This window comes from Cervus elaphus, chromosome 17, assembly GCF_910594005.1.
Source record: "Cervus elaphus chromosome 17, mCerEla1.1, whole genome shotgun sequence".
In the NCBI taxonomy this organism is placed as follows: Eukaryota; Metazoa; Chordata; class Mammalia; order Artiodactyla; family Cervidae; genus Cervus; species Cervus elaphus.
Window position 1 is genome coordinate 44,509,335 of NC_057831.1, and position 24,909 is coordinate 44,534,243.

General features: G+C 44.4%; 2 protein-coding genes across 3 annotated transcripts in view; one reads left to right on the plus strand and one right to left on the minus strand.

The window, feature by feature from the left end:
- Positions 1 to 8,775: 8,775 nt before the first annotated feature.
- The window catches only part of CCDC149 (coiled-coil domain containing 149), a 134,973-nt gene continuing 118,839 nt past the window's right edge, over positions 8,776 to 24,909 (minus strand). The window contains exon 13 of one of the 2 annotated variants that reach the window (XM_043870910.1): positions 8,776 to 8,865. In XM_043870910.1, coding sequence (XP_043726845.1) covers positions 8,791 to 8,865 — 75 coding nt within the window. In that variant the 3' untranslated portion in view covers positions 8,776 to 8,790. Of the gene's footprint in view, positions 8,866 to 23,169; positions 23,677 to 24,909 lie in introns of those variants that run through there. The other variant, XM_043870911.1, reaches the window with a different exon arrangement.
- SOD3 (superoxide dismutase 3) lies at positions 12,517 to 18,532 on the plus strand. Its single transcript, XM_043870913.1, has 2 exons — positions 12,517 to 12,638; positions 16,873 to 18,532. The coding sequence occupies exon 2, from the start codon at positions 16,889 to 16,891 to the stop codon at positions 17,648 to 17,650; it is 762 nt and encodes a 253-aa protein (XP_043726848.1). The 5' UTR covers positions 12,517 to 12,638; positions 16,873 to 16,888; the 3' UTR covers positions 17,651 to 18,532.

Sequence of the window (24,909 nt, forward strand, 5' to 3'; positions counted from 1 at the left end):
GTTCTGAGAACCCATAAACTCCTGTTTGCTGAAGTTGGCTTGAAGGAGATGTAGCTAATATAGAGACAGGTACCAGTATCTTGACTCCTAAAAAGGAGGATCAGTTACCTATGGTGAGATAAAGACATTTATTTTATATTTACAAGTCTTCCCATCCCCATTCTGACAACTCTGTGCATTCCCTAGCTCAATTCATAAAAATAAGCAATTCTCAAAAAAAAAAAAAAACCAAACCAAAAAAGCCCATCAATAAGAAGTAATAGAATGACAGAGTGTGGTGGTTACTATGTGCCAAGCACTTTGCTGGTTACTTTTATACACATATCTCATTTCATCCTTACACAATTACTGCCCTGTTTTCACTCGTGAGGACCCTGAGCTTGGAGTGGATAAAGGCTGTAAAGTGGTGCCCAGTTTAGATAACCCAAGCCAGGCGCAGCACTCACTGCTCCTGAGGCCTCCATCAGAGACTTGGCAGAAGGCTTCAAAACTGATTAGCTCCTCAACAAGACAACCATTCAGCAATGGATAGAAAAGCCTCCTCTTTCTTATCTAGAAAGATCACTCATTACAGGCCTGATCTCAGACTGTGAGACCGAACTTTAAGGACCAACAATATAAAATCCAAAATTCCCTTTAGATGACTTTGTCTGGAAAGAATTTGAACTTGAGGTTATTTTCACACCAGTGAGGTTCAGTCCAACAGCTGCCAACCTGATTATTCTGCTAATGTTTACACATGTCTTTGCTTTTCAAATTTGCTGAAGTACAATTTACAAGCAATAAAATATATGATCTTTGACAAACCCTCATTTAAGCATCTCATATTCCATATAGAACATCTCCATTACCCCACTTTCATCACCCCAGAAAGATTTCTCATGTCTCTTTGCAGCTAATTCTGATACACATCCATATCCAGTGCCCCTTAACCCCCATCCTAGGAAGCCCTTGTTCTAATTCCTATGACAATAGATTAGTGAACCTGTTCTAGAACTTCATTTGACTAGAATCACACAATATGTACTATTTTGTGTCTGGCTTCTTTCACTCAGGGTTACATTGTTGACATCACTCTACGTTGCTGTATGTACTAGCAGTTTATTCCTTCTTATTTCTGAATAGTGTCCAATTATGGAAATATAACACAGATGATCTATTGACCTGATGATGGACATTTGTGATGTTCCCAGTGGAACAATTATGTATAAAGCTCTTATGCATATTCTTGCATAAGTCTTTGTGTGGATATACATTCTCATTTGTCTTGAGTAAATATCTAGGAATGAAATGGTTGGATCACATGTTATTTGCTGTTGTTCAGTCACTAAGTTGTTTCCGACTCTGTGACCCCATAGACTGCAGCACGCCAGCCTTCCCTGTCCTTCACTATCTCCTGGAGTTTGCTCAAACTCATGTCCATTGACTTGGTGATGCCATCTAACCATCTCATCCTCTGCCACCCCATGTTAAGTGTATGTTTAACCTTGGAGAAACTTCTGAAAACTTTTCCAAAGTGGTTCACCATTTTACACTCTCACCAATAATGTAGGAGTTCTAGCTATTCCACATTCTCACCAATATTTACATCATCAATCTTTTTCCTTTTAGCAAGCACATTGGTGTACTGCTGCTGCTGCTGCTAAGTCACTTCAGTTGTGTCCAACTTTGTGTGATCCCATAGACGGCAGACCACCAGGCTCCCCCGTTCCTGGGATTCTCCAGGCAAGAACACTGGAGCGTGTTGCCATTTCCTTCTCCAATGTGTGAAAGTGAAAAGTGAAAGTGAAGTCGCTCAGTCGTGTCCGACTCTTCTCTACCCCATGGACCGCAGCCTACCAGGCTCCTCCATCCATGGGATTTTCCAGGCAAGAGTACTGGAGTGGGGTGCCATTGCCTTCTCCGACATTGATGTACAGTGATATTCAATTGTGGTTTTGTTTTGCATTTTCCTGATGACCAATGAAGAAGCTTATTGGTCATTTGTACTGAAGCATTGATTAAATTATTTGATCCCATTTTTAAAATTGGGTTATCTTTCTTATTATTTCATTGTAGAATTGTCTATACATTCTGGATACAAGTCCTTTGACGGACAGGTGTATTAGTAATATATCCTGGTCTGTGGTTTCTCTTTTCAGTTTTATAAAGGTGATTTTTGAAGAACAAAAAAATTTTTAATTGAGATGAAATGCAATTTGTCTATTTTCTTTTATAATTTATGCTTTTTTGTTCTACTAAGCAAACTCTACCTACTTGAAGGTCATAAAGATTTATCTCCTACACTTGATTGATGGAGTTTTCTAATGTGTCTTGAAGTCAGGTAGTATCAGTCCTCTAACTTTTTTCCTGCCAAATTATTTTAGCTATTCTAGATCCTTTGCTTTTTCACATACATTGTAGAATCATCTCTTCAATTTCTACAAAAGTCTGCTGGTCTTATGACTAGAACTGCATTGAATCTGAGATAACTGACGTCTTAACAATACTTATTTTATAATCCATGAATATGAAATAACTGTATTTAGATCTACTTTAATATCTCTCAGAAACATTTTGTATTTTTGTACATTTTGTACATTTTAAGGGTTGAAGTATTAATCTCTTTTTCTAAATTTATTACTGAATATTTTATTCTCTTTGATGTTCTTATAAATAGTATTTATTTCATTCTCAGTTGTTTTTTGCCAGTGTACAAAAGTCCAATTGATTTTTATTTACTGACTTTGTAATATGTGACCTTGCTAAATGCTTTTAATTAATTTTTATTGGAGTATAATTGCTTTCAACATTGTGTTAGTTTCTGCTATGCAGCAAAGCTAATCAGCTCTACACATATCCCCTCTTCTGTGGATTTCCTTCCCATTTGGTCACCACAGAGCATTGAGTAGAGTTCCCTGTTGCCTGTGTGTTAATACGCAGTTTTTGTTTTTCTCTTTCTGACTTACTTCACTCTGTATGACAGTCTCTAGGTCCATTCATGCTGGGTTTTGTCAAGAGCTTTCATGCATCTATCAAGATAATCATGTGGTTTTCATTCTTTAATTATTTGTTAATATTGTGTATCACACCAGTTGATTTGTCTATATTGAAGAATCCTTGCATTCCTGGGATAAATCCCACTTGATCATGACGTATGATCCTTTTAACCTTGTTAAATTCTTTTACTATTTATAGTAGTTTTTAAAATAGTCCTTGGAATTTTCTCTGTAGACAACCGCAATGTTTGTATAATGTTTACTTTCTTCCTCCTCAATATCCATCCTTTTTTTCCTTCTCTTACTGCACTGGCAAGGACTTCCAGTACAGTAGGTAGGAAGAACAGTTCCAATCTTAGGTGGAAAGCAGTCAAAATTTCTCCATTACCCATGCTGTTATCTGTAGACTTTTCATAGCTGTCTTTGATGAAATCAAGGCGGTTCCCCTCTATTTCCCTCTAATCAAGGAATTCTTATCATGAATGGGGGTTGGCTTTTGTCAAATACTTTTTCTTCTCTTATTGACATAATCATGTGATTTTTCTCCTTTATTCTGTTAATGTGGTGAATTGCGTAGGCAGATTTTCAAGTGTTAAACCAATCTTGTATTTCTGAGATAAATTCTACTTGGTCATGATATACTTTCTGTATTATATGTTTTCTGGATTTGTTTTGCTAATATTTTGTTGAGGAATTTTTTTCTGTGTTAATGAAGGACATTAGTCTGTCAGGATTTTGGTTTCAGGTTTATGTTAGTGTTGTAAATAAATTGAGAAGAATTTTCTCCTCTATTTTCCGAAAGAGTTTGTATAAGTGTGGTATTACTTCTTTCTTAAATATTTGATAACTGTTTGGTAGAATTCACTGATGAACCCATGTAGGCCTATGCTTTTCTCTGAGGAAAAGATTTTTGAGCTGCAAAAAAATAATAATTTTTTAATGTACAGGGCCTTTTAAACTATTTTTCTTGTATCAATTTTGGAAAGTTGAGTTTTTCAAGAATTTTTCAATTTATCTCAATTATTGAATTTATAAACAAATTTACTCAGAATATTTAATTATCTTTTTGATAGCTATAGGATATGGCATGATATGCCCTCTTCTATTTCTTATATTGGTAATTTGGATTACTCTCTCGTTTTTAATTAGTTTTACTAGAACTTTATCAGTTTTATTAATCTTGCCAAAGTAACTTCTTTTGGCTTTGTAAACTTTCTGTAAAGTTTATCTGTTCTCAATTTTATTGATTTATGTTTTTTATTATTTCTTTCTTTCTGCTTACATTGTTGTGATTTTCCTAGCTTCTTAACACTTAAACCTCTCTATTTTTCTAACATAGGCATTTAAAGTTATATATTTTCCTCTAATAACTGCTTTGGCTACATTCCACAAATTTGATATGTTGTTTTCATTATGATTCACTTAGAAATATGTTCTAATTTCCCTTATGGTTTCTTCTTTGACTCATGGATTATTTAGTGTGCCTTATTTAATTTTCATATATTTGGGAATTTTCTAGATATCTCATTGTTATTGATATCTATTTTTCTTTCATTGCAATCAGATAACATATTAACATAATCTATAAAGCTTTAACCTTTTTAAATACAATGAAACCAGGATATAGTTGGATATAGTCTACCTTGTTGAATGTTTCATGTAAACTTGAAAAGAACATTTATTATGCAATTGTTGGGAAAATAATTTTAGTCATGTTGGTTGATAGTGTTATTCAGATAATCTATATGCCAAGTGATTTTTGTCTATTTCTTCTATCAACTAAAAAGAGAATATGTTAAAAAATGTCCGATTATGATTATGTACTAATTTATTTATCTCGTTAGCCAAGTTTTTGTCGGTGTATTCTAATGTTTGTTATTGGGCTAAACATTTAGGGATCCTGATAAATGTGCTTTCATCATCATGAAATGCCCAACTGCAATCATCTACACCAATCATCTTTGTCTGGACATCTGCTTTGTCTGATATTAATATAATCATGCTTGTCTTAGGCTGTTTGCCTGGTAAATCTTTTTTCATCCTTTTACTGTCAATTTATCTGTGTATTTGATATGTATCCTTTACAGGCAGCAAATAACACTATTGAACCATCATTTGAAAAATGAGAACTATCATGTAGAAATGTGAATCTCTGGTCTCTTTTGAAAATAGAAGGTCTGGCAATAATAGGCAGCATTCCCATTTGGCAACATCTGGTTGTGCAGCTGCTGCCCCAAATATATTCAGAATTTCTCTCTGATCTCCACTCTTCTCTATTGTTTCCCAGGCACGGGGGCTGAGTTGCCATTTTTCAATGGGCTGTTGTTGTTTTTCTCACAGAAAAGAAATTTTTCTTGAGGTAAATATCTCCACTAGAATATGAAGACACAATATATATAGAAAGGTTATGCGTTTAATGACAAAAAGGAGACAACACGTAGCTGGCCCACTTTAGTCATGATGGGACCTGTCTGGCTCCCATTGGTGTCTGAGTTTTCAGTTCCTGTTGTAATAAACACTCAAGTTCTGTCTGAGTTGATAGAACTTTGAATGTTAGAATGCAAAAAAGAGAGGATGGTTTCATCCTAGGCATAGGCATTTACTTTTACAAATGCCTGTTCGCTCCTTGTAATGTATTTTAAAAGCAATTTCAAGTCTATGTTAGTGTGTATGTAATAAATATATGTTCCCAAATGAGAAGATAACTTCATTCTGACCAATAATGCCCAGCCAGGAAAATGCTCTGATGATCAAAACACATTTCCATAAGTCAAATAAAGTAGTTGAACCAACAGTTAGATCCCAACTCTTCTGCCTTGGATTTTAAGGGAAATTAATCCGGTGGCTCCAAAATCACTGCAGATGGTGACTGCAGCCATGAAATTAAAAGACACTTACTCCTTGGAAGGAAAGTTATGACCAACCTAGATAGCATATTAAGAAGCAGAGACATTACTTTGCCGGCAAAGGTCCATCTAGTCAAGGCTATGGTTTTTCCAGTGGTCATGTATGGATGTGAGAGTTGGACTATAAAGAAAGCTGAGCACTGCAAAATTGATGCTTTTGAACTGTGGCGTTGGAGAAAACTCTTGAGAGTCCCTTGGACTGCAAGGAGATCCAACCAGTCCATCCTGAAGGAGATCAGTCCTGCGTGTTCATTGGAAGGACTAATGCTGAAGCTGAAACTCCAATACTTTGGCCACCTCATGCGAAGAGTTGACTCATTGGAAAAGACCCTGATGCTGGGAAGGATTGGGGGCAGGAGGAGAAGGGGATGACAGAGGACGAGATGGCTGGATGGCATCACTGACTCAATGGACATGAGTTTGAATAAACTCCAGGAGTTGGTGATGGACAGGGAGGCCTGGTGTGCTGCGATTCATGGGGTCACAAACAGTCGGACATGACTGAGCGACTGAACTGAACTGAACTGAACCCGGTGGCTCAGTGGCAAAAAAATCTAAAGAATCTACCTGCAATGCAAGAGACCGTGGGTCAGATCACTGGGTCAGGAAGATCCTCTGAGAAAGAAATGACATCCCACTCTAGTATTCTTGCCTCGAGAATCCCATGGACGGGGAGCCTGGTGGGCTACAATCCATAGGGTAGCAAAGAGTTGGACATTATTTAGCATGCAGCAGCCAATAAGAGATACCCCCTAGTTTCTGATGTAAAAACTTAGTGGAGAAAGACCAATGTGAAAAGCTTCTTATGCTAAGATGGACAAAAGCTGGAGAAAGTTTCATATCCTGGTCCCCATCTGGGTCTGCCAGTAGCTCTTATTGTGTCCCCGCTATAAGGAGGATGTCCCAAGACCTCAATCCTACTCCCATTCTCTCCAGGAATGGCAAGATGGACCCTAAAGAGCTATGTCTGGGCCCAGAAGAACTGCAAGGAGGTTGACTGGTTTGTAAAATTGCTCCAAAATTCTGTGAAATGAAATTCAAAATATACTACTAGGGCCATAACACAGGACTATCTAATCTTTCAGATACTGCTGCCCTTCTGGATTCACCTTGGGTAGTCTTGGTAGGTGATGGTGGTTTGGAGGCTGTGATGAGAGTCACTACTCACTCCATTTGAGACCATCACTAAAGAAGGGCTAGAACCCTACTGGATTCATTTTCTAAGTGAGACACATGGCCGCTTCTCTATTTTCCTCCCTGGGCTTCAAATCTGCAGCTTTCTGAATTTTGTCAGCATTTAGACTGCCTAAATCCTTTTCTAAAATAGAGGCTGAGTCAGAGAACCTCTTCTGTACAGTTTCTTCCAGCTTTGATTTTCTATAATCCTAGGAGCAGAGAATGTTATGTCACTTCCATCCCTAGATGCCAATCTCTACATATTGTAGTGTTTGTGCATTTTGCACAAGCTCCCCGGGTGTTTCCTGTCCATCTTTTTCTTGTTGTAGTTAGTTTGGTCATTCTGAAGGTGTGGACAAAAGGAATTGGGCCAAGGTGGCCATCTGAATGGGGAGAGGTTTTCTTCTTCCTGGTGAGGTTGCAGGGTGTATGTGCATTGCAGGGGGCAGTCAGAAGGGGAAGGGGAAAGAGATAGTCTATGAAGCATCAGAACCAGTGAGATAGACGGTCACCAATCTGAAGGCTCAGTGATCTGGGCTCAAGTCCTTCCTCTGCACCTACTAGGTGTGACACTGAGCAAGTCAATTAACCACTGTGGGTCTTGGTTTTGTTATTTGTAAATTATGAAAATAACACTGGGGAGAATCTGTGCTCCTTCCTAAATAGGTCTGTTCAAATAGATCATGAGCCGCCTGAACTAAAGTTATGATTTATACATTTTCACAGTCATGATGCCCAGAGCAGAGTCTGGCACATAATTTTATCAGTCAGGCATGAATTTGGCTGTAAGTATTAATAACAGAAACCCACTGACAGTGGAAAACATGGAGGTAATTTCCTCCTATTATAAGAAAACTGCAACTGTGCTGGTGTCAGTTAAGGTGCTCAAGGAGACACTTTTCCCTCTTTAGCTTTTAATTTAATTTAGTTTCTAATGAAGCTTTTGAGGACGTAGGTTCTTTCCATTTTTTTCTCCTTCATCCTGTGCATGTTGGATTTTGTTCTCATTCTCACCAACTTATAGCCCCAAAGGAGCTGCCACATTGCTAGGCATCAAACCCATGTTTAAGACAATAGGAAGGATAAAGAGGCAGCGCCAATCATTTCTGTCTTTTTTAATAATGAAAGTGAGACCTTTTCCCAAAGCCACATCAGATTATGTCCAATTGGCTATAACTGGGTCTCATGACCACCACCAGCTGCAAGGGATTCTAGGAAAGTAAGTGCCTGGCTTTTCCAGCTTCTGTGGTGGGAGGCAGCAAGCAGAGGGGTCAATATGGCCATTGGGTCAACAAATATTTTAAAATAAATACAACTAGAAAATAAGCTGAAAAATACTTCTCTCTTCTCAAGTGGAGTGTACTGTGCAATTATTTTGAGGAAATGAATGCTTCATTGGATATGCTTTTAAATATTCATACTGCTCTTTTGTTTTTATGCGGCAAAACAGGAATGACCTATGTTCTCTCACAGGTATGGGCAGGAAGTGGAACTAGAGGCAAGGTCAGACCCCGTGAAGGACTTAGCTTGGAGGGATTTTACTTTGATGTTTTCCTGAGAGAATACTTTGCACATGCTCACCTTGTGATCACAGAGATATTGCTTTCGTGTGCTACAGTTGGTCTTCTCCTCACATGGCCAGCCAAGTGTAACTTGTTGAGAAGTTCCTGGTTCTGACTGGTTTCCATTACCTTCTGATTCATGTACATTTCAGTGGAAGGGTGACACATTCACAGAAAAAGGAAATTTCCCAGAACACAGCACGGACATGGAATGCAGGGTCTCTTCTTCACTGAGGAGCAGTGCTGTTACAAAGAAAAGGTGCGTGTAAATCACCTAACTCGTGCCTGGCACAGAAGAGGCACTGAACACATGTGAGATAGTATTGTTATGACTGTTAATAAGAATGATGTTTTTTTAATCTCCCTGCTCACTTTGCCAACAAGCCTCTCCTTTTCCCCACATTACCCTGTGGGGTTTGGACAAAATGACAGGATGCAAGGTTGAACTACACAGGTCCCTGGTTCCACTCTTACTTCCCAGGGACTTCGGGGAGAACCTCAGGCGGGCAAGACATACTTGAAGCTGTCTCAGGTGTATCTGAAGTATTCTGGTTGGGTAGACTGTTACCACACAGACTCTGACCTTTTAGGGAGGCAACCTGAAATCCTAACTGTTGTGTTCAGAAACTTTCTCCTCACAGTAGCCACTGTATTTCCTGGTAGAATTTAATCCTGTCAGTTTTCTGAACACAACGGGAAGGAAGTTATGTACAACTGATATTCCTGCATAAAAGAAGTACAAAGTTCCCTAGCAGAGATCTCTTCTATTCAGATAGGAGTACATTTGAATGCATCTCCTAACAGTGGCTGATTTACAATGCTTGTTTGATTTTCCATTGTATTATACATTAACACAAGGAGAAAGGACAGAGGTCAAGGGTTAGGTGTCTTGTTTATCAGTCCCCGACGTTACAGAGATAACTGCGAGGTACACAGTCATTTGTTGTTTCGAACTTCTCTTTCATCGCCCCTTCAGACTTCTGGACGTAATAAAACATAATGATTAAGGGACCTGGATCAGCAGTCAGAGACTCTTGGGCTTAAATTTTGCCTTTGCCATGTTATAACACTGAAACTTTCGGCCTGTTCTTTTCTTTAAAAAAATTGAACTATAATTGACCTATTATTCAGAAAGAATAATTATTCTTTCTGAACCTCATTTCCTTATCTACAAAGTGGGCAAATTAACACCTATCCCACAAAATTATTGCAAGCATTAAATAAAACAGTATGTGAGAAAGTGTTTTGTAAAGTGTTTGGTCTCAAGCACAGAAAATGCAGCCCAAACAACTTAAGCAAAGAGAGAAGGTATTTTTTAATAGACTGGTAAAACATACTAGTCTATTAAAAACAATAAATTAAAAAAAAATTTTAAATGAAGTAATGCTTTCTCATAAATAATTTTAGGAAAAAAACTCCAAATGCTGATTAGGGTGCTTCTTCCTCTCCTTCCTCATTCTCAGTTCTGCATCCCAAAGACAAATGCTGTTAAGAGTTTCTGGTTTTAATACATGTTGTAGGAATAGACAAATAGAGTGTACTGTTTATTAGACTATTTTTAAATATATGTATTATAAAGTGTGTATATTACTAAAAAGGCACAAAAACTACCAAAAAATCAGTTGTCCACTAAAAAACAACAACAACAAAAGAATGTATTTGACTCACATAATGAAAACAGTTTCAGGTACAGCTAGATCCAGGGGCTGAAACACTGTAACTGGGTCCAAATATCACTCTACTTTTATTCTACTTCCCTCCCTCCACTGGCCCCATCCTCAGATGGGTTTTCCCTGAGTGAAGCAAGGGGGTACAATAACTCTAGCCTTTCTCTTCTAGTTTCAAGTCCATTGGGAAAGAGAAGATACATTCTTCACAACAGTCCCAGCAAAAATGTCACTGCATCTTACTGGCTCTGAATGTATTATTCTGGAACTAATGCAACATTATGACTGGTCAGGAACCCACCTCTGGAGCAAAGGGCGAATCAATACTACTTGCATGGACTGAAAATGCAGTGGTTTCCAAGAAGGAAATTGGGGTGCTATTGCCAAAGGTGTGGTGCATGGATATTGGGCAGGTCGGGTAGGAGAAAAAGCAAATTTCTTCTAGAATGCCATAAAAAGGAAAGTGAAAATGGACTTTACTACCAATTTGAGAATATCACAGCAGAGGAAATCTTTCTTGGCCCTTAAATAAAACTAAAGGAAGAAAGTGCTACTTGATACAGTAGTTATGAACTGATACAATTCTTACTTCAATAACTGAATGAAAATACAGATTTCATTTTTTTTTTTCCAGTTGGATGGATGATTCACAATGGGAAACCAGAATGTTTCAGGGTGAGGCAGAGTGGAGGGCAGCATCTGGAACTCAGAAAAGTCATTAGTCAAAGGCACCTACCCCCATAACAGAATGCAGAGTGGGAGGGACTGAGCCCATGATGCCTGAGGTTTCCGTGAGCCAGGCGGGCTGATGCCAGGGTACAGGCTGGAGGCTCTGAGTGCCCAGAAGTCTCTATCTTATCTTGTGCAATGGCTGTTCCAGGACAAGATCTTTAGTTTGAGTTCTTCCTGCCAAGCAGAGGTTTCCAAACCTGGCTGGACTCCAGAATTCTTGTTTCAGTTGCTACGTCATGTCCGACTCTTTCGCAACCCCATGGACTGTAAAGGGCCAGGTTCCGCTGTCCACGGGATTTCCTAGGCAAAAATACTGGAGTGGGCTGCCATTTCCTCCTCCAGGGGATCTTCCTGACCCAGGGATCAAATCCGTGTCTAATGCTTGGCAGGTGAATTCTTTACCACTGAGCCACCTGAGAAGCCCATACTCTAGAATAGCTAGTTTTTAAAAAAGATGATTCCAGGAAGCCCTGCTGGCAAAGGATTAACTTAGCCTGGGGTGGGGCCCAGAAGTCTAGATTGTGAACAAGCTTTCCTGAGGTCAGAACAAGGGTCTGGGTCTCTAGGGGCCCTGGCTTTGCTTCCCCAGTTGCACTCCCCACTCTGTACTAGATGGATCTGTTGACACTGCTGTTCCCTCCCTGGAGTATGAACCCCAAAAGGCAGGGACTCACGCAGCTTTGGGTACCAGTACACAACGGAGTGAGCACCCACTAAGCATTTATTGAAAGCAGGCTGGAGGGCAGGCAGGCAGGCAGGCAAGCTGCCTTTTCCAATGTGGTCTTTTCTCGGGGAGGAGGGAGGTTCTGTTTCTGGAAAGAACTGCTGTGATTGAGGAAAGATCATGGCAAAAAAAGGAGAAAAAGGGCACTGGGGAAGGGAAAGACTTGTGGTTCCTCCACACTACTCATTCTTTAAAAAAAAGAAAAAACTCCTCCATAACCTTAATAAGGAAGTGAGAACAGGATGAGAGTGACTACGGGCAGGGTCCTGGGTTAGCCTCACCTCCCCATCTTACAGATGATGAAACGGAGGCGCAGGCTCATCCTTAGGACATCCTTAGGACACAGCTGGGACCCTGCAGCCTGAGTGGGTAACTGCTGCCCCCGCTGCGTCTCACCTCTCACAGGTGTGGAAGCACAGTCCTGGAGAAAACATCATGCATTTTTGCAGGGTGTCCATTTCCATCTCAGACATCCAGCAAAAGTAAATCAAGAGCTGAGGAAATCAGGGGAGAGCAAAGGGCGTCTCAAGAAAGAGACCATTGTACACCTCTCCAAACAGGCTGTTTTCTGTCTACTTTCTATTCCCCTGCTGTGCCCTGAAGGTCACTTGCTACGTCTGCACAACTCACTCAGTGAAGTCACGAAAAGGAATACTTGGCCGGGGAACGCGGGGCTGGGGAGGGACCGCGGGGAGGGGACAGGGCTGGGGGAGGTGAGGCAATTCCACAACAAGGACAGCCTGGCCGGCTTCCCTGCCTAGACCAGCCCAATGACCTTCTTTCCTCTCAGTGACCACTCCCCTCAGAGGCTGCCCTGCTCGCTCACAAACAGCCCGGGAGTTGCCCGCATTCCTGTGACCAGCTGGAGAGGTGCTGCTCCTCGGGGGTCCCAGGTGAGAAAGCTCTCTTTGAAGAGCTGGAAAGTGGGCGTGAAGTCGAGGTTCATGTCGCTCTTCTCAGAGTGTGCTTACTGAGTCTGAAACTGGGGCAGGGCATCCGGCCTCTTCTAGGAAAAGGATTTGAACATTTTCATGGGAGGAAACACACATCTTCTTGACAGAGCCCAGCTGCTCTGGAGGGGAGGAGGAGGGCGGCAGGGATCGGGCTGAGGAAGACAATGGGCGGGGGCAGGAAGCGATTGTTTGGGGACCTGTTAATGCCCATTCAAGAGGACCTCAGCATCCTGTGGGTTAGAGAAAAAAGAGACATGGACTGAGGAAGGTAGATGTTTCTGGATGTTGCCTGGTGTGGGTGGTGAGGAAAAGCCACCTGCTTAGGGGAGTCAGAAAGGAGTCTGGCAGGCTCAGATTCACAGCCCAGACCCCTTCTCATAGGGCACCCAGGCCTTAGAAGACCCTGGAGTCTTCGAGGGGGTGAGAGGTAAACAGTTTTCCCAAACCCAAACCCAGGAAGGAGGCACCAGCTCGGTAGCTTGCTCTGCTCCCTGATAACTTTGTTCTCCTCTCCGGACCAAGCAAGCCTTTCTGAAACCACTTGGTCATCTACAGCTCAAACTGAGAGACTGAGGAGGGTGAGCCTTCTGTGAGCTGACCTGGAAGTGAAAAGCTTAAGACCCAAGGAGTTTTACCTGGGGTTCAAGAAGAATTCTCTTTTATTTATTTATTATTATTTTTTTTAATTTTAATTTTTTTTCATTTGTTTTTATTAGTTGGAGGCAAATTCTCTTTTATTTAAGAGGGCTTCCCTGGTGGCTCAGAAAGTAAAGAATCCACCTGCAATGCAGGAGACTCAGGTTCAATCCCTGGGTTGGGAAGATCCCCTGGAGAAGGGAAAGGCTACCCACTCCAGTATTCTTGCCAGGAGAATTCCATAGACAGAGAAGCCTGGCAGCCTACAGCCCATGGGCTCTCAAAGAGTCGGACACGACTAAGCGACTCACACACACACACACACACACTCTCTCTCTCTCTCTCTCTCTTTCTCTCTAAGACAAAAACATCTCCTTCAAGTGTTAATTATGACCCAAGCATTTTTGGAAAAGAAAGCTTTGTGGACACGTCCAAAGCAACTTGTTTTTCTGTATGCTTTCAATGAAAAACCTTCTAGCTGGCAGAGCCCTCTTGAGGGGCAGGACCAGCTCAAAAGGACAGGGGTGGTCGGTAGTGATAGAGAGCTTGAGGCCAAGAAGTGGCCTCAGGGATAGTCCTCTATTCCTGCCCCGGCTCACAGGGGCTTTACCATAGTAACCAGGCCATGTTGGAAGTGCTGCCCTTGATGTCACTTTCTGGACCTCTCCACCTACCTGTCACTCCTTCTTGGAGCCTTTCCTAGCCACCTCCTCCTCCTACAGCTTCAATAGCATCCTGAGATCCTTAGCAGCAGTTTTTCTCTGATAGCTAAGAGCTGCCACTTGCTGGGAATTTTCTATGTACCAGGCTCTGGGTTAATTGCCTCTGATGAGAGCCATACAGTGTGGTGCCTAAACCTTGGGCTTGGAGCAGACCACACCCCTTCACAACCTGCCTCAGCTATTATTGAATATGTAACTCTGGGAGACAGTGGAGGACCGAGGAGCCTGGTGTGCTACAGTTTATGGGGTCACAAAGAGTTACATGACTTAGTTGTCTGTACAACACTCACCTTTTTGTGCCTTAGTTTGTCTGCGCTCTAGAATGGGGGTAACAATGCACCCACCCCAGAGGGTTCTTGGGAAGCTACATGAATTAACATTTGCAAAGTATTTTTATTAGTGCCTGTATGTGTTTTCAGTAAATGTTAGCGATTCTAATTGTGTCTTTCAAGCATCACAGCAAGTCTCTAAGGTAAGTATCATTATCTCTATTTGCATATAAAAAAACCGAAGGCTCAGACAGGAGGGTGAGCCCAGCTAGACTCTGCAGTCCAGCACTCTCTGGTACCCTGTAACAAAAATAACAAGTATGCTAACTCTAAGGGAGTAGGTAAAGTGGCAGTCAGGCTTCAGATCCAGTGAGTTCTGGAATCCATGATTTTAATCACCATACTAGATTGTCTTTCTGTTATGATTATGGAAAGAATAAACACTCAACCCAGATTTTAACTTTAAAATGGCACCTGCTTTGGGGTTGGATAAGGCCTTTGACAATGCAGTTGATCCTCAAACCAGCTCTTTAGAGGCAGCATTGATCCCTGTGGGCAGGCTTAAAAATGTGAAAATGGCCTGTCATCTCATATCTCATTTAACCTTCCTAGTGATCCTTGGTGGTCTTACCGGCCTTGTTTTATAGCTAAGGCAGAGTTGGAAATTTCCCCCACAATACTGCAGTTAGTATCTGTGTCTTGCTTTAAAATTCCTGGTTGGGTACCACAGCTATAAATAAAATAAAACAAAAAACAACTCATGCCCACTGAATCAGAATCTCTTAGGGTGCGGCCTGGGCATCTGAATTTTAAGATTCAGAATCTGATGTGTGGCCAACAAACACTGAGAGCCCCTCCCACCGACACTGCCTCTTCCAAGGGCCAGAACTCCCTTTTATAACCGTCTGCCCAACCTCCCACCTGGGGTCTTACCCTTAGCAAGCTTGCGCAAAACTTGCCCTCTCTCTCTCCTTCTCAGGGCCTGGTACCACCATCCATCACCCAGTCTCCCCCGCCGGGAACTCAGTCATCCCCAGCTCCTCCTCTTCACTGCCATTGGTACCCAAACCGTGAAACTGTTTGAAGCCCTCCTGAAACCGTGCTGCCTCCTCTTTAGTAATAGCCTTCATCATTTTTGGTTAGGATTGCTGCTGCTGCCCCTTAATTCATCACTCTGCCTGTCTCCAGTTCTCCTGTGTCTCCATTTCTGCCTGGGGTCTTCCCATCCCTTCTCCTCTGTCCTCTCCATTCCCGAAGTCTAGCCCACATTCTTTCTCCTGCCAGACTAAAAACTATCTCAACACTCACTTTTCTGCTTAAAAACTTCCACCAGCACTAGCCTCCCGGCTAATAACCATGCATTTTAGCACGGCAAACCCAGCCCCTCCCTCCTTGGCCCAAAGCTCCCTCTTCGGCCTCGACTCCTCCCTGGAGGCACAGGCTGCATCCCAGCCACACTAAATTTCCCCGGTGCCCCGTACAAACTGTGTCCCTTCACAGCCTGTGAACACTCAGGTTGTGCCTCCTGCCTGAAATGGGCTTCTGACCTGGCTTGACTGAAAAGCTCCTACTTGTCCTGTGGGTCTTTCAGAAGTCACCTCCTCTGGGAAGCCCTCCTGGAGCCCCCCACGAAGATGTGCACTGCTTATTCTGCCCTCCCCCTGCACAAATCTCCATCTTCAATCAGAGGATAGCACTGGATTGATCTGCTGACACGCCCGTCTCTCAGGGAACTCCTCCTTCCACATTCACGTATTAAATGTCTCCCACTACCAGGTGCAGGCCCAGATGCTGGGGATACAGATGAATAAAACCGAGTTCCTGGCTTCAGGTCTACACCACACAGCAGAGAGGAGGGGGCGGGGCATTTCAGAGAGCACACAGCAAGTGCAAGAAGCAGCCTTTTGCTGCCTGTCTAAGGGGATGCCCTAAAAGAGTGGCAGGAGATGAGGGGGCGAGATGCTGAGAGGGAGGAGATCTGGAAGGGCCACAAGAGCTTCCCTCAGGAAGCCTGAGACAACCGCCTGTTGGGCTTAGCAGCTCTTTTGGGTCCGACTCTTTGTGACGCCGTGGACTGTAGCCCACCAGGCTCCTCTGTCCATGGGGATTCTCCAGGCAAGAATACTGAGTGGGTTGCCATGCCCTCCTCCAGGGGATCTTCCCAACCCAGCGATGGAACCCAGGTCTCCCGCATTGCAGGCAGATTCTCTACCGTCTGAGCCATCAGGGAAGACCACCTCTATGCCACCCCCACCATGCTGTGGAGATGGTAGTTGGGAAGATCAGGATAAGACTTGTGGCTCAGAAAGATCCCTGTGAGTTTCTTGAGATTATTCCTCATCCATCTTTACAACCGCAGCACCTAGCCCAGTTCCTGGAACACAGAAGGTCCTGGAGAGACAGGGGCCAAAAGAACAAGAGAGGGACGCTGGGCGAGAAAGGCCCTCAGCAGAAAGGGTCTGGAGTCAAGGACACCGGAGTGTCTGATATTCCAGGTTTCCGGTAACTAAGCCTCGTTCTGCCCCCACCCCCTGGGGGTGCCCGCAGGTGCTCGACTCTGGCCATGCTGGCGCTGCTCTGTGCCTATCTGCTCCTGGTGGCCTGTGACTCGGCCGCCTCGACCGACCAGCTCCTGCATCAGATGATCATGGAGGAGCAGATCCGCGACATGCACACCAAGGTGACGGAGATCTGGCAGGAGACTGTGACGCAGCGGCGGGCGGCGGCCATCGACCCGGACGCCGCGCTCCATGCCGTCTGCCGGGTGCAGCCGTCGGCCACGCTGGAGGCGGAGCAGCCCCAGGTCAGCGGCCTCGTGCTCTTCCGGCAGATCCGGCCTGGCACCCTGCTGGAGGCCTTCTTCCACCTTGAGGGCTTCCAGGACGAGCCCAATGGCACAAGCCACGCCATCCACGTACACCAGTTTGGGGACCTGAGCCAGGGCTGCGACTCCACCGGGCCTCACTACAACCCGATGTCCGTGCCACACCCGCAGCACCCGGGCGACTTTGGCAACTTCGCCGTGCGCAATGGCCAGGTCTGGAAGCACCGCTACGACCTGGCTGCCTCGCTCACCGGCCCGCACTCGATCGCGGGCCGCGCCGTGGTGGTCCATGCGGGCGAGGACGACCTGGGCCGGGGCGGCAATCAGGCCAGTCTGGAGAACGGTAACGCGGGCCGCCGGCTTGCCTGCTGCGTGGTGGGCCTGTGCGGCCCGGGGCCCTGGGCGCGCAAGGCGCAGGAGCACGCGGAGCGCAGGAAGCGGCGGCTCGAGAGCGAGTGTAAGGCCAGAGCGCGGCGCGAGAGCGAGCTTAAGGCCCTCTGAGCGCTCCACCCGACCACGCGCCGCAGGCCCCTTCTATGCGCTCTGGGAGCCCCTCCACGCCCCGACTCCCCTCCAAGTGCCCCTAGACCGCTCCACGCCCGGACTTCTCTCCAGGCTCCCGAGATCCCCTCTATGTGCCTCCGCGCCCCCTCTCTACGTACCCTAGTATCCCTGTGTGCTGTGGCGTCTCCCCCGGACCTTTCTACACCCTGACACTCCTCCAAGAGCCCAAGACGCTCTCCATGTGACCGAGGACCCCTTCTACGCATCCTGGGCAACCCTGGGACCCCTCAACATCCTGACGCCTCTCCAAGGCCCACGATCCCATCCTTGAGACCCCAAGCCGCCTACCCCCTCACCTTGATTTTGCTCCTTCCTCTTCCGGAGACACTCTGTACTCTGGAGTACCCCTTCTGCCATGGCTAGGATCTAACTGAAAATCCCCTTCACTTCGAGGTCTTCAACCACGTATATTGAGACACCCCTTTCATCCTGAGGGCACCCCGTGCTCTGAGGACGCCCCCCCCCCCAGAGATACCGAAGTAAACCCCTGAACCCTGAGGGTCTTCCAGACTCTCTGAGGTCCCTTTCCACCTTGACACCCCCGCCTTCACCCTGTGAGCCCGGAGATCCCTCTATGCCCTAAGCACCCACCTCCCCCCACCTCCTATGGGCTCCTTCTAGGCACTCTTGAGACCCCTCCAGAGTTTGCCTAACACTACTCCCCCACCTCTGCCCCCCAGCTTGTGCAGCCTGCACTTAGGTGCCTCTTCCAGGTGTCTCCAGGTATTCACCCCCCACCCCAATCCCTCAAGAGGGCAGCTCCTTTGGGGGTTGTTTGACAATGTTTGCGTTGCACATTAAAAACTCAGCAAATCAGTACTTTATGGGGACCTTGGTTACTTTTTTCTTTTTGATGCTTCTCTCCTGGCTCAGCTATTTTTGGGGAATGGTAAAGATGTTTCCCAAATCCCTATAGGACTTCTCTTTGTTCCCTGCCCAGCTCCTCTGCACGGTTTAATCACCTATTGATCCTTATGCATTTGGGTGGAGCTTGCAAGAGGGAGGAAAGCAAGATCACTTAGGGAAGTGGGAAAACAAAAAAACAGCTTCCTGGGCTACATCCCAGAGCTGTAGAATTCAAAGGGAGAGGAGGAAGTTTATTTGAAACAACCTTCCCAGTGATTCTGGGCTTCCCTGGTGGCTCAAAACAGTAAAGAATCTGCCTCCAATGCAGGAGCCATGGGTTCAACCCCTGCGTTGGGAAGATCCCCCTGGAGAAGGGAATGGCTACCCGCTCCAGTATTCTTGCCTGGAGAATCCCCGTGGACAGAGGAGCCTGGCGGGCTACAGTCCGTAGAGTTGCAGAGACGGACATGACTGAGCGACTGACGCTTTCACGCCCAGTGATCCTGATGCTGGAGCCACTGGCCTGGAGTGGGGGATGCACCAACATGCTGGGCTCTGTGGTCTTTCATGCCTGCCTCTGTGTGAAGCCTGAGGTCCATTCCCCAGATGGTGGAGACAGGGCCAGAGAGGCGGTGTCACTGTGCAAGTTCCAGGGAAGTTGGTGTTGGTATCTGAAGTTGTCAGCCTTCTCCACAACCAGGACAATGCTCTTCTTGACTTTGTTTTTTTTTTTTTTTTTGGCCATGCCATATGGTATGTGGAATCTTAGTTCCGTGGCCAAGGATCAAACCCTGGCCCCCTGCATTGGAAGTGTGGAGTCAATCACTGGACCACTAGGGAAGTCCCTCTTCTTAACTTCTTGATTACAAAAACAGCTGGAAGCAGTGGGGTCCAAAGGTAGGTTGGTCTTGATCAAGACTTGATGGAGGAATGATTCTGCCTCTCCTCTTGAAAATTATAATCTATACACAGAGTAGATCAGTCCTGTGTATTCACTTTCATTTATTAATGAAAGTATATTAACTTTTTAGCTTCCTGGGATAGACCCACTTCCTAGCTGTGGGTGTTCCACCCTGGTTCTTTATGGGCAGCTTCTGTTTCTCTCAGATTCTTGAGGCAGTGAGTCAAACTGAACTTTAGCCAAAAACTCACCCCCAGTGGTTATTTTTACCTCTTACTAGGACTAACTTGTTATTTAAAAACCGCTCTTTGAACCCAAGTGACAACTGGGAAGAAAGACTATTGCCTGGTGAATTTGCTCCACCAACTGGTTCTCACTGGTTTTGAAACTGAACAGGACTCTGCGAGGCCTTCCCAGGGACAGACCCCTTGTGTTCCCATCCCCACATTCCCCAGTCTGTAGAAGAACTCTGGCCTGCTAGGCCTTCCCCGAGTTCTAGAGAGCAAATGGAATCAGAGAAGTGAGAAAATGCAGAAACAAAGGAAAACTGTCAAGCAAGACTAAGTAAATGTTCAGTTATCGAATACTTATAAATGTAAAATAGTTATATTTTGTTGTATTTAAATAAATGTTTAGTTATAAAACAGTCAAGGACCTTTAGTTCCTCCGCAAGGACTATAGAGAATGTGAGCCATATCCTTGAGCCATTTTGCAGATTCTAAAACCCCTACCAGGTAAAAGGTTCATGGCATGATGACCACAACCATGTAGACCCCAGACCAGTTGGAACCAGAAGGTTGATGACTGAGATTCCTGAACATCACCTTGTCTTCATCACCAGTCAACCAGAAGGATGTCCTTGAGTGGCTCATGCACCCTGTGACCTTCTCCTTCATCTTAAAAAACCCTTCACTGAAAACCATCAGGGAGTTCGAGTCTTTTCAATATGAGCTGCCCATTCTTCTTGCTTGGCCCCACATTGGATGCCCTTTCCATCACCAAACCTGGTATCAGTAGGTTGGCTTTATTGAGTATCAGGCAAGCAGACCCCAGTTTGGTTTGGTAACAGTCTGGAGTATTATTTTAAACTGTACAGGTTGGCACTGATAAGGGATTAGTAAACTGAGTATTTAAATATCCTGATCTCAGATGCATTTGCCTATCCCCACAATTAAAAGTTGTGAACACAGGCAGCAGTTACATAGGCAGCAGTTACATAGGAACAAGAATAAAAAGCCAGCACCCCATCTTTGACACTGCTGCCCAGATTACAGGTTAATTCAGGATTGTCAATGGAAGTTTGTACTTGTTTTTCAGAAGGGGATGGTGCCTCTCGTTTATTTTCTGTCTTGGTCCACTCAGGCTGCTATCACAAAATACTGCAGCCTGGCTGGCTTATAAACAATGGACATTTATTTCTCACAGTTCTGGAGGCTGGGAGTGCAAATCAGGGCACCAACATGGTGGATGAGGGCCTCTCTGGGACTCATAGCCTGCACCTCTTTGCTGTGTTCTCACGTGGTGGAAGGGGTGAGGGATCTCTTTCCAGTCTTTTTTAAAGCACCAGTCTTATTCAAGAGTGTTGAAGAATTGATGCTTTTGAACTGTGGTGCTGAAGACTCTTGAGAGTCCCTTGGACTCCAAGAAGCTCAAATCAGTCAATCCTAAAGGAAATCAATCCTGAATGTTCACTGGAAGGACTGATGCTGAAACTCCAATACTTTGGCCACCTGATTTGAAGAAATTGACACATTAGAAAAGACTCTGATGCTGAGAAAGATCGAAGGCAGGAGGAGAAGGGGATGACAAAGGACGAGATGGTTGGATGGCATCACTGACTCAATGGACATGAGTTTGAGCAAACTCTGGGAGTTGGTGAAGGACAGGGAGGCCTGGCAGCTGCAGTCCATGGGGTCGCAAAGAGTCAGACATGACTGAGCGACTGAACAACAGCAACTCATTCAAGAAGGTTCTCCCTTCATGACTCTCGGACTGCTACCAGAGGTCTCCCCTCTTAACACCATCACATCTGGGGGTTAGGATTTCAACATGAATTTTGCAGGAAACACAAACATTCAGGCCACAGCACCTTCTGTTTTCAGTTTCTCTCTTCACTACCTTGGACTCCCCTGGACTGAAAAGATACCCTGGCAGATCCGCTTTATTTCTGTTCTGTCCATTCATGGAAATGGGGTTGATGAACTGCTCTATGGGGTTCCAGAGCCAAGAAACAAACAAAAAAAGGAAATATTAGAGGGGCAAATTACAGTTCACTGTAAGGACAAGGAATGTGTATAGCACAGTGACCACAAGTTCAGGCTCAGGTAGGAAGGCCTGTTTGGAACCCCAGCTGGACCACACTTATAAGCTTTGTGCCCTAAGCGAGTCACTTCACCTCTCTGGGCCCGAGTTCTCTCACCTGTAAAATAAGATTATCACATTGGATTACTGTGGTGATCAAATTGTTATTACTGAGGGGTGTATAGCATAGTGTTAAGGCCTAAGGATCTAATGAATGATTAATTAATAATAATAGCTAAGGTCAGAAAAATAGTTACCTAGTAATGGACTGGATGGGGCTTCTCTGGTGGCCCTAGCGGTGAAGAACCCACCTGCCAATGCAGGAGACACTGGAGACAAGGGTTCAATTTCTGGGTCAGGAAGATTCCCTGGAGGAGAGCATGGCAACCCACTCCAGTATTCTTGCTTGGAGAACCCATGGACAGAGGAGCCTGGTGGGCTACAGTTCATGGGATCGCAGAGAGTCAGATGCAACGGAAGCGGCTTGGCACGCACGCGCAGTGGATTGAATGACCTTGAAATGTAGTGAGGATTCTGTCACTGGAAGGATTCAAGTAAAGGAAAGGCTGCTACCTCTTTGGTTTGGAAGAAGGAGTTCCACATCCAGTAGGAGGCCAGCTGAGATGAATTCTGTGATCACAGCTCTAAATGAAGGAAAGACTGGCGGCCATAAGGGCAGGCATCTGGTTCCCGGCACAGAACCGGATATGCACCACCAAACCCGCCTGCAGGACCCCGCTTGGCCCCTGGAGGCTATTTTTACCCCTCTACCCTCACGGATCTATTTTGTTAATCTCCTTATAGTTGCTGTTTTGACTTCCCAGCCAGCTTGCTAATCAGTTTGCCTGTTTGACTCACAGGGTTTGCGTTTGTCACTGAGACTTAAACACACACTTGTTTTGATTTCTTTTTGTAAAATTAGAAGCGTTTGATGTAATGACTCTACCTAGACACAGCTGGTAAAGTGAGAATAATGCTCAAGTTTGCACAGTGTAAACACAATGTCGACAATAATTAGAAATGCTATCTTTAGATGTTTAGGATAAGCTTTTTCTCAGAATTGCAGTGCATTTTTTTTTCCAAGTGGGGCTTTTCAGTGCATGTATATACAGAAACACTAAAAACGTAAGAAAATAGAGCAAATCAGTGAGAGCTTTGGTCAACTTGAAAGAGGGCAGGAAATAAACCAACTGATTTTAGATCTGGCGTTTTTGGCTGATTGCATAAAATCTTTACACTCTCCATATTTTTCACAACTTCATATGATCTAATAATTTTAGGTGACAGATTGCAACTGATAAGCTGCTATAGTTGCTACAAACTATGCTCAGCCCAGGCTTGGCCTTCAGTGAGGGTGGGTGGGTGGGATAATGTAAGTAATAAAGATAATCAATCACCTACATTGGGAAAATTACATTTTAATTTCAGGTAACAAAAAATATATAGTTATGATACACGATGATGGTAGAATCCAATAAAACAAGGTCTACACCTGAACAGAAGTTACTTCTTTCTCTAAATCAAACCACAAAACAGCAGCTGGTGTGCTTTTTTAAGCCTATTGTTTTAAATTTAATAGGCTATCACTGGCCTTCGCTACGATCCCAAAATATATTCCTGGGCTCATATAGATTTCAGAAAGTCATCCTTGTCAGTATTATGCAAACTTTGCCTAAGCATCCGAAAAAAATCCTCATTTAGTAGAGAGGTGATATGAAACGTAAGGCAGCACATCTATATCTATCATTTTAAATTGCCATCACGCTGTATCAACTTGTTTTGTTTTTGTGAGCAACCATAATATGGAGAGACGGGGCCTTCTTATTTTTCTGCTTCTCATTTCTAATTAGATTCACTGCCGAGCTCTCTATTGCATCTCTCTGATCTTCAAATTTTTCTCTGTTCAGAAAGACATCTGGAAGACAAGGAATATATAACAGTAGTGAGTTGAGGGGGACCCTTTGGCTTTTAGACATCCTAACTGAGCCGTGTGAAGTTACCCTCAATATTATTAAGGAGGAACATTTGTCCCAAATGGAGGCTTCCACAATGAAAGCCAAGGGCAGGGGGGAAGGTGCTCAAATAGAGCCAAAGAGAAAGAGGGCACCAGCTCACGGGGCAACAGGAAATGATCCAGCCAGGAGAGCCCCCCAGGTTTTGCAGGGAACCAAGAGGGGCAAAGGCATGCTGTGATCTGAAAGAGACAGAAAAAGATAACCCCAATGAGCAAGCAGCTGGTCTTTGAAATTCTTTAGAGAGAAGACTGGACTTCCATTTGGAACAATTCACATGGTGAACTGGGGTGCAAATGCTCCAGTAGTGATAACACATCCCCCAGTTCACTCCAACACACGAGTGCCCGACAGCAGAACTCTTCTTTAGAACTTCTCCTCGTGATGGTGGTGTGTGTTTGGGAGTGAGGGCACAGAAAGAGGAACAATAACAGGAAAATGAGTTTAGCTTCCTTAAGACTGCCAGCAGGGAAGAGGGGCTGAGCTGAATGCCATCAGAGGCCTCCTAGCTAGAGAGGCGTCAGGAATAGATGTTCCAGGGGAAGAAGAAGGGGAGGGGGAGAAGAGGTGGGCAGAGGAGGCACAGAAAGAGAAGAGGATTAGGGGTGAGAAATGCCTGGTTTACAAAAGCCAACCCATTTCTATGAGCCTTCATTAGAAGAACGATAAACACTCACATGTAAAAATCCACACCCAAAGGCTCTCAGGTACCGAGCAATCTCAGGAAATGCCATGTGTGCATTTCATTAAGAGACCTGCCTGCTCAGTTTCATTTATCCAGACTGCTCTGCATTCTGCTGGCAACTGAGCTGGAAAAAAATAATGGAAGGACAGACATACTTGGAAGAGGTAAACAGAGGTGGGAACACACCAGTTACAAAATAGGACAGATGATGCAGAAGCCAGGGGAAGGGAGAGATGAGATGACATTTTTCTTAACAAACAACAACTGCTCCTCTCTCCAACTCTACATTTGCCAGTAATGTAATATTGTGGTTTTTAAGAGAAAAAATACAACAAGAACAGACGTGTGGTTCAGAGAGAATTCTGTTGGCAGCCTACTCGAATCTACTCCCAACTCTCCTACACTTCCCAAGACCTGATTTTGTTTCAGTGTTCATCCTTTTAGAGTCTGC

What these genes read in the sequence shown, in the direction of transcription:
- SOD3 (XM_043870913.1), top strand. Translation starts at nt 16,889, where the DNA reads ATGCTGGCGCTGCTCTGTGCCTATCTGCTCCTGGTGGCCTGTGACTCG.